General features: G+C 34.1%; 1 protein-coding gene across 1 annotated transcript; it reads left to right on the top strand.

The window, feature by feature from the left end:
- Positions 1-1357: 1357 nt before the first annotated feature.
- On the top strand, positions 1358-4566 carry LOC145605647 (ABC transporter I family member 17-like). The gene is made up of 4 exons (XM_081661718.1): positions 1358-1539; positions 1798-2151; positions 3782-3969; positions 4060-4566. The coding sequence occupies exons 1-4, from the start codon at positions 1512-1514 to the stop codon at positions 4312-4314; spliced, it is 825 nt and encodes a 274-aa protein (XP_081517844.1). The 5' UTR covers positions 1358-1511; the 3' UTR covers positions 4315-4566.
- The last annotated feature ends 8802 nt before the right edge of the window (positions 4567-13368 follow it).

The raw sequence follows: 13368 nt of genomic DNA, 5'->3' as shown, positions 1-13368 counted from the left end.
GACAGGTTTTCAAGGGGAGGGGGCTGCGAACGGGGCTGGGATCGCGACGCCGGCGCCGACTGTCGTTGGGGGTTGTTATTTTTGTGTGCCGATTCCTGGGGTTACGGGGCTGGGGTTGCGAATTGGGTTCGATTGCTATGTGCGGCGGCTGGGATTGGGTGTTGGTGCCGATTGGTGGTGATGCGAAGGAGCAGGGGAATGGGGAAGCGAAAGGGTTGGTAATTGATGGTGGTTCCGCTGTTGATTGGCGGTTGTTGATGGTGGTTTGAGCGGCTGGGGTCGCGGCAGGGTATTTGGTAGCTGGTGGGTGGGGAAGGAGCGGGTTGGGTGGTGGCTGCGGCGGGGATGATGTTGAACAGTAGCGGTGGATTGGGCAGCTGGTGGCTGGACGGTGGTAACGGTTATACTAACGGTGTCCGTTAAGTGGTAGTGATTTTTAAAAAACGCTAATTTAGGTGGTAGCAATTTAAACTAAAAAATTAAAGCAATAGTAAATGTGAATTAGGGTCTTTTTGATGGTAGCAAATGTGAAATTTTCCTTATCTTTTATATTAAAATTTTCATTTAGGCAGGTGCTTTCAGAACAGAGCAAGCCTTTGCTCATATTCGAGCTTCTCGGCTTTTACCAAACTAATTTGGTTCTGAATTGTTCCTAGTCTTTCTGAGGTAGGGATATCCATTTTTATTTTTTTTTGCACTTAAAGTTTATAAACTTGTACCTCTCTCATTGAAAATATAGACTGAAAGAAGCTTCTATTTAATTATTTATAGGCCTTGGAGGAGCTTAATCCTTTCTCATTATTAGCAATAAATAATTGTTGTCTTAGTTTCATAACATGTTTCAATCCCGGCTTTTTATGAATATGGAACCAGATTTCATGTATAGTCTCTACTAGTTATGAAGATACAAAAGTGCATCAAAAGGTTCCCAAAAGGCCGCAAATTAAATGGCTTAAATTACAAGTGACTAAATAAATTGAATAATGATTTAGTATTCATCATTTGAAGTCACTAATGCCCTCTTGGAAGTTGTAAGTGATAAAGGCAAGAGAAATCTCACTTCTAAAGTGCCATTAATAAAATCCTATAGCAGTAAAGTCGTGAAAGTTGTAAAGTTCAATCTTTACCACTCAATCAAATCTAACTTATTGATAAGTGATACGCTATCTATATGAGCCACCCGCGCTCTTATCTCTTGATAAGTGATAACTTTTATTCGAGTTGCTCTACCTAGAATCGAACAAAGTGTTAAAATCAAAGAATAGCCCCACCACACAATAGATTCCACCCAAGAGACAAAAATTGCAACCCCCCTCAAATAATACTATCCTCTTTAGTTAACACCAGGGAAGGCTCTTTCTCTCATTTTCCTTGTGTATTTCAACCAAGTCTACTTCCTCCCATATCTCCACTATAAAATTCATATAATTCATATAATATCTCCTTCAATATAAAATTCATATAATCCAAACACAATAATTTATCATATACAACATCCTTCCAAATTTAACATGTCACCCACTGCTGAACCTTTTCAAGGTATGTTCATGCTCCCCTCTCCTCTTTATATTTTCATTATTAAATACGAATTAATAGAGCTGATCATAAATCGGGTTAGGGTCACAACACGTTTAAATTCAAAAAAAAATGTGCCCAAACGGCCAAACCTGCTAAAATCTAACTAGGCCAATTACTCAATTAGGCCTAGCTAGTAAAAGTCGGACCATAGTTGATCAACTCTATATATTATCATCGTATAATCCTAATTTGTAATTTGTGGTACGATGGATAATACAGTTGAAGGGGTTGACCCAACAGAGCACCTACTCGTTAGCATTGAAGATGACAACAATATCATCAATGGTGATGATAAGGTAGAAAAGAAATTTGAAATAAAGAATTTGAGGAAAGTTTCAGATAAAGGGGTGTGCATATTAGATGGGGTGAACTTGAAGATAACAAGGGGTACGATCGTAGGGATCATTGGTCCTAGTGGTAGTGGAAAATCGACGTTGCTACGGGCGTTGAACCGGTTGTGGGAGCCGCCGGCTGGGACGGTGTTCTTGGATGGCCGTGATATTTGTGATCTTGATGTCCTCTCCGTTCGCCGCCGTGTTGGCATGCTCTTTCAACTCCCTGCCCTATTCCAAGGTAAAATAGTTAGCTTGCTTGGTCTGTTCTTTTTATTTTTGTTAATGTGTCGTTATTATGATTCTAATTTGGATATTTATTTTGAAAGTGTGTATTTTGTATCGGGTTTTAGGTTTGGGTTCTTTTTTACTAAATTTGGTTTTAAAAGTGAGTTTAAAGTAAATAGTCAGCGTGATTTGGGTGATTAAAGTTATATATATAGGAGGTCAGAAGTTAATGGAAAAAAATACAAGTCAATGGATGTATATGTGCGTAGTTGGAATTGATGGTTTTGTGGATATCTTGGTTGTTTGTAGGAATTATTAGACCAAAAGTTTGGGAAATGTGGCTTTAGTAGTAGTTTACTTGAGCTAAATGCAAATAGACTAGCTTAGATCATTGGTGAGCTGAATTGTAACATCGAAAATTGATTGTTAATGCTAAGTGCGGTATGTGGTACTAAGGCACTAAGGCAGCCAGGGACCGAGGGTGAGAGTTTAGGTCCACAGACTCCACACTTCGTTCTCAATAAAGGGATTCATGTAATTTATCTACGACAAACTATTCTGTAAATCATTGATACATTGGAGAGATTTGGAAGAAAAATATTACTCGGCCACTCAATCTTTCTTAACCCGTCCCTTCCATTATTTCGCTCTCAATCTCTCTCTTTTTCTCCACCACTGTTATCCTAACACAGGGAAGAATTTAGTGCTCTTTCAGTTGTTAACACATTGATATTGATTGAAGACCAACTTTTTTTTCTAAAATAAGTAAAAGTATTACTTAGTCCAAGTTTACACGTACCTAATGTTATTGTTTATAATATTGCTACTGTACCATACTACCAACCTAGACATTCTTTAAAATTTCTAGGGAAAGAGTAAGTTCAAATTTTAACTAAGCTTAGAAAGTACTCTATAAGATGCGGCTTGAAAAGAAATTAGGAGCTACTTTTCAACGATAGATCGATGGAGTGTAATTTTGTTTCGAGGAAGCCAAGGCACATGAAACTGTTACTAAGTCCTCTAATGCATCTTATGAGATTTGGTTCTGAATTTCCGAATAAATGTTTTGGATACTAGCCATTGTACCCATCTTGGATTCCCCTATGAGAGTTGGTCTAAATTATTGAGCCAATAAATTGCTTAACAATTCCTAATTGGTTTCAATTAGTGCATTTTCTTGCTTTAATTGTTTATAAAATTACAAATTGATGAAAATCAATGTTTTTTTTTGACTAAATTACAATAAGTTTATGTCGGTCTAACTTGTTCTAATTTGACAATATTCGATATTGATCCAAATTATTGAATAAACTAGTTCGTGAACATGAATTTTTATATTGCTCGATTCATGAAACATCACATGGTGACATGAATCTTATGAGGTAATTACGTACTTGACATGTAAATAAATTCCACATGGAGTTATCAAGATTAATATCTAATCATAAATATATGAAAAGTGAATTTGCGCAATCAATCTTGTGTGATTTATCGTCAGTATATTATTGTCCACCAAATGAGTCGCTATATTGCAAAACAGAGGAGATATTATACAATGAACTTTCCTGCTTGCAAGTTTGAGTTTCGATTATGATTCTTTGTTCGAAAATCTAAAGACCTTGAATTGATGATTCAAATTGCAGGAACAGTAGCAGATAACATACGTTATGGACCAAAATTGAAGGGAAAGAAGCTAAGTGATCAAGAAGTACAAAGATTGTTAAATGCTGCTGATCTTGACGCCTCTTTTATGAACACGAATGGAAGCGAACTATCTGTTGGACAACAACAACGGGTTGCACTCGCAAGGACCCTTGCCAATGAACCCGAGGTAACAACAATGACTTACATTCATAAATACACTGTATGTCCAATTTCATGACTTACACAAATTTTAATTTTTGAGGTTGGTTGTTTAAAGGTTTTGCTGCTAGACGAACCTACAAGTGCCTTAGATCCAATATCGACTCAAAACATCGAGGAAGCACTTGTGAAGTTGAAGACAACACTAGGGATGACAGTGATCATGGTATCACATAGCATAAGGCAAGTTCAAAGAATAGCTGATATAGCTTGCCTTTTGGTAGATGGTTCTGTTGTTGAAGTTTTGCCGCCTAATCAACTTTCCGATGCTAAGCATCCAATGGCTAAAAGATTTCTTGAGCTTAGTTCTTAATGACCGAATTAAGACATTCTTGCAATTAAGGAGAGAAGTTCTTTGAATGTGAAGAAGATTAGTACCTAATAGAAGAAGATACTTCCTTGATTTGGGTGGATATAAAAGACTGATGTAATAGTATAATGGCACCTAATAAGAAGTTGGTGTATTTTGGATAATGTGTTTAATTTGCAATGTGATACATACTACATGCATCGGCTAATGTTCTCTTTATCTCATTTAAGATTTAATCAACTTTCTACTTTTTTTTTTTTTTTTTTTTTTTTTTTTTTTTTTTTTTTTTATTGGAATCATATTATTAGATCAACTATGATTTGAGGGCCCAATTAACTAGATTGGTAAATTGAAAAGACCCCTAGCGACAAATTTGGTAAAATAAAATAATCCTGGCAACAATGTGGTTAAAAAAAATAAAAAATTAATAAAAAGGTTAACTCCAAGCGACAAAAAAATTAAAATAAAAATAAATAAATAAATAAATCTCAGGCGACATTTAGACCAAAATATCTATTTTTCCGACAAAATTTTCAAATTTCCTAATTCACTTCATTATTGTATTTTTAAAATATTTCCCCATTTTAAAATTTATATTAATATGTCATCTCCTTTTATTTTGCTAAATCCCCATATTAAATTTATTTCCAAGCTCTTTTTAAAAAAATTTCAATATTAAGGGGTAGGAAAATTACGTGGAAATTAATATTCAAACAATAATTTTTCTTCAAATTGTTAATTCACATAATTATGTGAAAATTATATATTCATTTGGGATATTGTTAGATTCTTCTTAAAGTCTATTTATCAAATATCAAATTGTTACAATTTTTCTAATATATAATTGAAGATATTAGAATTCAAAATTATGAGTTGGCAAATCTGCATAAATGAAAGGAAAAATTGGCTTAAAATAATACCAACTATCAACAGTGTGTGTAAAATAATACAAACTCAACTATTTGTTATTAGTGGTACTACCTTTTATACTATTTGTGCAAAATAGTACGTCAATCTCTAAAAAAGTATTTTGATGAATATTCCGTCTATCTTTGTAATTAATTATTATTTTTATATTAATTTTTAGTTTTCTTTTCAAAATACATACACATATGATTATGTCAACAATTTTTTTTACAATCCAAATTATAATGCCCCACCCTGTTGTTAGGATTTTTTTAACAAATAAAATCAATATGTAATAACTATAGATAGAATTTTACTCAAAATACGTTATCAGTGACTTGCATACATTTTTCACATAAAGTATAAAAGGTGGTACCGCTAATAGCAAATAGTTGAGTTTATATTATTTTGCACACACCGTTGATAGTTGGTATTATTTTAAGCCAATTTTCCTAAATGAATTGTGTCACTTAAGATAAACAACGAAGAAAGTTGTATTTACTAGTGTAGTGAAAATTATCACTAGACCTAACTGAATTAGAAAGATGACTATCATTTGAGTCACCAATTTTAATGATGTCTTAATGTCTTTACTTTATTCCCTACAATGTAATAAATGAAAATAATTATCCCCTTCAATTTGTAAAAGTATTTCAATTTGACTTTTGCACTTCTCGCATGCACCAATTTAATAATCAAAATTTGTGCTATATACATTAGAGTAAACATAGTCATATTAATTACTCCCTCCGTCCCCTTTTGATAGTCTTTTATGGGCAAATTTTAGTCTCAAAATGTTCACCCCATTTGCTTTTTCCAACAACCATTAATATTAATTTTAAACCAAAATTCCCTCTAATTTGCAACAATACTTGTGCAAATTTAAATTTCCCATGTAAATTTTGTTTTCCCATGTACTTTTATTAAATTTTCTCTCTACTTTTTTGCATATACAATGTCAATTTACTTTTTCAATGTAATTTTACTATTCTTATTTATGTTTATTAATTCCCGTGAAAAATGTCCATGAGGGACTATCAAAAGGGGACGGAGGGAGAAGTATTTTTTATGTTGGGTGTGGCCCAAATTTTAATAAGCCCATTATTTTGATGAATTATTGGTTCATGTTCTAGAAGCTTCTGGATACCTGTAGTATGATTGGTATTGCTCCTCAATTATCTAGATTAATTTACAAGCTCGTTTAAGTCTCTTTTAGCAAAGGAGTTAGCGTCGAGCGGAAGAGTGAGTTGATGGGTGTGCTTAATATGCGCCAAGTTGAAAGGCATGGCAAGTATCTTGGTATTCCGACACTACAAGGGAGCTCAAAAAAGGCTATTTGTTGTGCTCTTAAGGTTGGAAGGAGAAATTATTGTCTAGAGCCGGAAAAGAAATTTTACTCAAAGCTGTAGTTCAAGCAATCCCGACGTACTTGATGGGAGTGTATAAATTACCAGCCTTTGTGACTAGTAGCATCCGGTCAGCCATGGCGAAGTTTTTTTTGGGGTCAAAAAGATATGAAGCGAAAAATTCACTCGTAGGAGGTTATGTGTACTCCGAAATGCTTGGGTGGAATGGGTTTTAAGGACCTTGAAATTTTTAATGATGCCCTTTTAAGGAAGCAAGCACGGAGATTAACGCATATGGACGACTCTTTGCTTAGTAGAGTGATGAAAGCGAATTACTACTCTAATTGCTCCTTTCTTGATTCACATTTGGGTTAGGGGGGAGCTATTTTTGGAGGATTATATGGAGCTCTAAAGCGCTAGTAAATGAAGGTATGATTTGGAGGATAGGAAATGGCATGTCAGTGAACATATGGACTGACCCGTGGGTAGCTGATGCGGAAGGTCGATTTATCACATCGGAGGTGTTGGAAAGCATATCTAAGGTTAGTGATCTCATTGATTTCGAGAACATGGAATGAAATGTTGATTTAATTGGTTCTTTGTTCAATGAGAGGGACCAAAATTGTATTTAATCCATTCCTTGGAGCTCACGTGCTCCTTGTGATGCTATCACTTGGGCATTCTCGAAGGATGTTTTATATTCGGCTAATATATGCTTGGGAAGGGGTAGTGCAACTTTGACGCCTTCCATCTTGCATAGGTGGAGATATGGGGGATGGAAGTATCTCCTAAGGTTCGACATTTTCTATGGAGAATGTGCACCAATACTCTGCCTACAAAAGCGCTGCTCAAGGATCGCCACCTGCTTGATGATGCGGTGTGCCCCATGGTGTGGAGAGGAAGATGAATCGAGCTCACATGTGTTGTTTGAGTGTGATCATGCGAAAGATCTGTGGGATGCCAGTGGTTTAGTGGGTTTGCTGGAAGACAGAAGTGGCTTTATGTGTGATTTGTTGGTAAGGTGGAAGGATGCTCACGTTAAGAAGCAACAACGTGCCTCAATCTTGGTGTGGCTTATTTGGGGTGAGCACAACTCCTGGGTTCTTAATGGGAGAACAACACCAACAGATGTGCTTATTGCTAAACTTGACAGACTGATCGACGAAATGGGGAAGTACAATGCTATGATCTACAAGTCCTTGACTCCGCAAGCTCCCAAAAGCAAGGCTAGATGGTCTGCCCCCTCGGCTGGTGTGATCAACGATGTGTGTTGAACAGGTGAGGGGTGGATTCGGTTGGGAGTAGTGGTGCGTAGTCATGTTGGTGAGGTTCTTTTCTCGGAAACTCGCAGGGTCAGAGCTCATTGGCCAGTTGAAATAGTGGAGGGGAGGGCACTTCTTCTAGCTGTGAAACTTGCAAGAAGATATGGGTATGACAAGGTTATTCTCGAGACGGATTGTCAAGTGCTTATTAATCGCCTTTCCAAAACTGCAATTTATTTTTCGGAGATTGATATTGTTCTAGAAGATATCTAGTCTTTAAGTAGTAATTTTTCTTCTTTTGTTTGGTTTCATGTTAGAAGGGATGGCAACTGTGTAGCTCATCACCTTGCTAGATTAGTGTCGTTTTGAGTGGAACAATTTGGGTCAGACATTGTCCTATGGAGATTTTTCCACGTGTGCTCTCGAACTCTTTGTCCCTTGATAGGCGTGTCGCGTACCTAACAAAAATAACCTAACAAGAACACTACTATGTAGACGGGCAAGCAAGGGTCGGATCCCAAGAGACTATGGTTCGACTAATTATATAGACTCAAGCAATTACTAAGCAAGCAAACAATTCAAATAAATGAGAACCAATAACTAAAGAACTAATTAAAGTGATTAAAATAAATAATATGGTAAATCAATGCTAAAAACATCCAAGATCAAGCATCACCACGAATACAATTAATGCAATAGTCATTCTACCCCTAACATATAATTCAATTGATTAATGAGGAAAAGTAATCCCGGCCCTATATAATACCAATGGTCTCTCCCGAGTTATCAATGGCTTCTCTAATCACAATCAAGCCTACTTCCGTGGAATCATGCAAATTAAAGACCTTGAGCACATTACTCTAACTTCCTAATCATCCGTTCAACTACTCCCGTGATGAACTTCAAACCCTTAATTGATTTATTCAAACCCGTCAAAACCCAACTCCCGTTGTGATTAAAACAATGGATTAATAACAATACTAATTATCCCTAATCTAATATTGGCATGAGCACAATCAATTAAGCATATCAATTGCATCATTAAAGAATTTAAAGAATTAAATCATGCATTAATCATATTCGGGTTCCGCTAGATCTTGGAATAAGGAAATTACTCACACATATTAATAAAAACAATAATGATAATCAATAAAGAAAACATAATTAACAATAATAAAATAAGAGAATTGAGAGAAGAAATCAATACTTGGAATTAATTATGAAATCTTGAATCTTGAAAGCAAAACCCTAGAAAATAATATGGAAGAACGTAATACCCAAAAAGAAGTCTAAAAATAATATTTGAAAAAATGAATAAAAGTGATAAAATAAAAGACTATCTAGAACCTATTTATATCCTAGCATAAAACTAGGTATTTTTATCTAAATAGGACTCTCAAACGCCACCAAAACAAGCTGCCACAGGTGGGTTGTGGCACGAAGAAAACCGCCACAACCAGGCTGTGGAGCGGGCTGCCTTTGCCTCTCCTTTGCTCCAATATAGACACCCACAACCAGGTTGTGGCCAACAGATTGCACGCCACAACCGAGCTGTGGAGTAGGCTGCCAAAATGCTCCATCGATGCTCCATTGGTGCTAGAAACGCTCCATATGAAGAACTATCTTGCGATTAAAATAAATTCCACGCAAATCGAGCCCTATTCCTATAAAAACAAAAGCAAACTAACCGAGAAGAGCAATATCGAAATAGGAAGAATAATAGCTCAAAAAGATTAGGAAAATGAAGAAAACACAATAAAATATGACCAAATATCACATATAAATCATGTATAATATCGTGTTATCATCCCTTGATTAATAAAATCTAACTCGACGTTTCCCAAAAAAAAAAAAATCTACTAGCTCGTATCATGCAAAGTTGCAAACCATCTAGAGAATTCTTGACATTAGAAGTAACTAGAAATATGGCTCATGAATTTTCTAGAGCATCACGGATACAAGAATGATGAAGGGATTTCTAGAATATTTCGGCCATTTCTTCCAAGCTCCATCTACAAATATAAATATAATTCATGGGCATTCAAGACACACATACAAACACAAGAAGCCATACTTATACATAAGCCTTGCTACCCTCCTTGTATACAATAATTCACCTTATCTTTACAAAACCACTATTCCTATCTTTGTACTACTCCATTGTGATTTCCTATTCCAAGAGTTCTCTTGTAATACTCACCCTATCAAGGGTTTTTGTACACTCCTATTTTCATATAATGGATTTTTTTCAGTGCTTGTCGTTCGTGGGTTTTTTTGATAATCTTTTCCTGTGTGTCTATTTCTTTACTACTTATCTTGCCATTAGCTTTCCTCTAATTATTTTCTCAATCTCTACCTCTTTAATTTGCTTCCTTTGTGCACTCACCAACCTTAATATTTTATAATCATTTCAATGTGTAATTTCGAATAATTAAAATTATCATTGATTAAAGTTCCATATGGACCCATTTGCCAATCAAAGAAACAAATTAAAACAACAAAAGCATTTTAGCTCTGCAAATTTTGAATAATATGTGTAACGAGTTTTGTTATCACAAGAACCTAAGTAAGTATATCGTTCTTTGAAACTCGAGATCATATTGATTTGGGTACCATTGTGATTGCCTCTTACATGATCTTCTCTTACTGAATTAACTAGTATTCAATTCAAGTGATTCTTGCTGAGATATTCATATATTTCAATCAATTATGAGAAAAAAAGAAATTCAAAACTAATATATTTAAATAATATTTTTAAACAACCCGACCTTTAAACCCAATCCGCTTAAAATGATCCCAATTGGTCATGTAAGTTGTTATAACAAGTTGCCAGATTATACAGACTCGATAAAGGTTTTAGGAAAATATGGATCTATACATACTCAAGTAAAGTGGTTAGCTTAATCCAGGACCCTAATAGGGGTGACATGCAGTATTACTGAATTGTCCAAGACCTCCGACAACAGGGGGATTTTTTAAAAATTTGTGTGATTTGAAAATAAGCAGATTACATATGTGGAAGGCACATGATTTTGCAAATGATGCAGGACTAGTTTAAAAAAAAAAAAATTTACCAGACACGTGGCGGCCTGTGATTTTGTTTTTTTATGTGTTTTGTGATTTTTTTTTCTTGCGTAGTTCCAAGATAATAATAGATATGTAGTGTGTCTTGTACTTTACTTTCTTGTATCTAGTATAGGTTGTAATCGTGCTTTTTGTTAAATGAAATCTTTGTTAAAAAAAAAAATCTTCTCGATTGTTCAAATTTCAAATTGTTATAATATTTCATATATATATATATACTAAGTGAAGATATTAAAATGTAAAATTACGAGTTGACAAATCTCCCTAAATCGAATGTGTCAATTAAGATGAAACAACGAAGAAATTAGTAATTAGCATAGTGAAAATTATCACTAGACCTTACTTAATTTATGTGAAAGATGACTATTTGTTTGAGCCAGCAAATTTGGAAATGTTTTTTTTTATTTTATTATTTTTTTACGAAGAAAATGTCTTTACTTTACATGCAACTTAAGAATTAATTGGTTGTCCCCTTAGCTTCTTTTTATAAGTACTCCAATTAACCAGTATTATAATCATGTCAACAATAAAAGTAAAGTAGAGAAACAAGCTGTTTTTATATTTTCTCTCTTCTCTACTCTCTCTTTAGGGTTATGATTTTCTTAGCCGTTTAGGCCAAAAATAGTCTAATTTCGACCCTTTTTCTTTGACTTAAATCGCTTATTTATTTTTTGATTTGTTTTGCTTTATTTTGTTCTCTTTGTTTGTGAGAGTTTGTCCCAAATTTTTTTTTTTGGTTTTTCCCAATTATTTGGGATTTTGATTCTCATCTATGGATAGAATTTTATTTTTTGGGGTTTTAATAATAATTGAGAAGGTGATTTGGATTCATATGAGTTCAGGGTTCGTCATCAACTCTATAATTAAAACATCAGCGTGCTCGCGTCAAGTTTAAAGCGGGTGGAGTGTGAGCTATGCCCGATTTGCAAAATAGTTATGATTTTGATTGTAACGTAAAAGTTATGTTATTTTCTCTATATGTGTGTTTTACAAATCTTTATTATTGTTGTAGATATCGTATGGTTATTTACTAATGATGATACTCCCTCCGTGTTTTTTAAAGTGTTATAGTTTGACCGTCACATAGTTTTAAACAATTTAATCGACTTAAATAAAATAAGAGGTAAGTAGGGTAGTTGGAGTATTAAAAAATTATAAAAGAAAGATAGTGGGATTAATAGTTTATTGAAAAATAACGAATGTGAGAGGAAATATATATTAAAAAAAGTAGTAGTGGGTTTGGGTGGGGACCATGAGAGGAAAGAGTTATAATGTATATTTTTGCCAAAAAAGAAAGTATAACACTTATTAAAACACGGCCGGATTTAGTAAGTGTAACACTTATTAAAACATGGAAGGGGTAATATTCTTCTTACTTAAAAAAAAAAATAATAATCATGTCCATGTGTAATTTTCGAATAATTAGCATTATCATATATAGTTAAAGTTCCACATCAACAAATGTGTCATCAATCAAAGAAAGACAAATAAAAATAAATAAATAAAAAAAAATAGAAGAATTTTTTATTTTTTTGCAAATTTTTTTATGACATGTGTAACAAGTTTGGTTATCACATGTAACTATGTAAGTATACCAAGCTTTGAAACTCGAGTTCATAATAGATCTGGGTAACATCTAAGTGCCTCTTACATGATCTTCTCTTGTGGAATCAATTCTTTATGGCTGAAAAACAAGCTCTCGAAGAAGGAAGACCAACCAATGTTTAATGCAAAGCTCCGGACCTCATGAAGATCTAAGAGTATTAGACCATCTCCAATGGTGAGACTCAACTTTGAGTATTGAAATACAAAATGAGTTGTTTTTCACCTTCAATGGTGAGATCATATCCACTTCTCAATTTAGCAACTCATGTTAGTCTAATTTTTCAATGGTCAGACTATCTAAAATATACAAATGTCACTTTCAATGTATGGTCCATCAATTATTATAAGATTAAAAAATAATAATAAAAAAAAAGGTAAAACTTAAATAAATTACAAAATATATTAGAATATTGACAAGAGCCCACACTTTTTGTCAAAATGAGACTAAAAGTGAGTATCTAAACTTAGCAACTTTCTTTTGGAGTTGCTAAGTTTGGATACCAACTTATTGGTATACATTGCAAAAAATACTCTCTCTCTCCTAAAAATACTCACTTGAGTCTCACCATTGGAGAGAGTCTTAAGACACACTTTAGTTTAACCATAAACATTCATCAATCTATAAAAAGATATTTTGTTAGAATCATTTCAAATGAGTAGTTTCAAGCCTAGAATCTCTTAAAATCGGGAGGGAATCACTAACCACCTGAGATATCCCTCACTCTCAAGCATTAAAAATGTAATTAATTATAAATAAGATAACTAGCAAAGAATGGAAAGAGCTTTGACGGATTCAGTATGGGCTCAGTAACTTCAGTTAAACTCAAGCCACATTAAATCCGAAAATAACTAAT

Source organism: Chenopodium album, chromosome 22 (assembly GCF_948465745.1).
Source record: "Chenopodium album chromosome 22, dcCheAlbu1.1, whole genome shotgun sequence".
Classification (NCBI taxonomy): domain Eukaryota; kingdom Viridiplantae; phylum Streptophyta; class Magnoliopsida; order Caryophyllales; family Amaranthaceae; genus Chenopodium; species Chenopodium album.
This window is presented reverse-complemented; position numbering and strand designations above follow the sequence as displayed.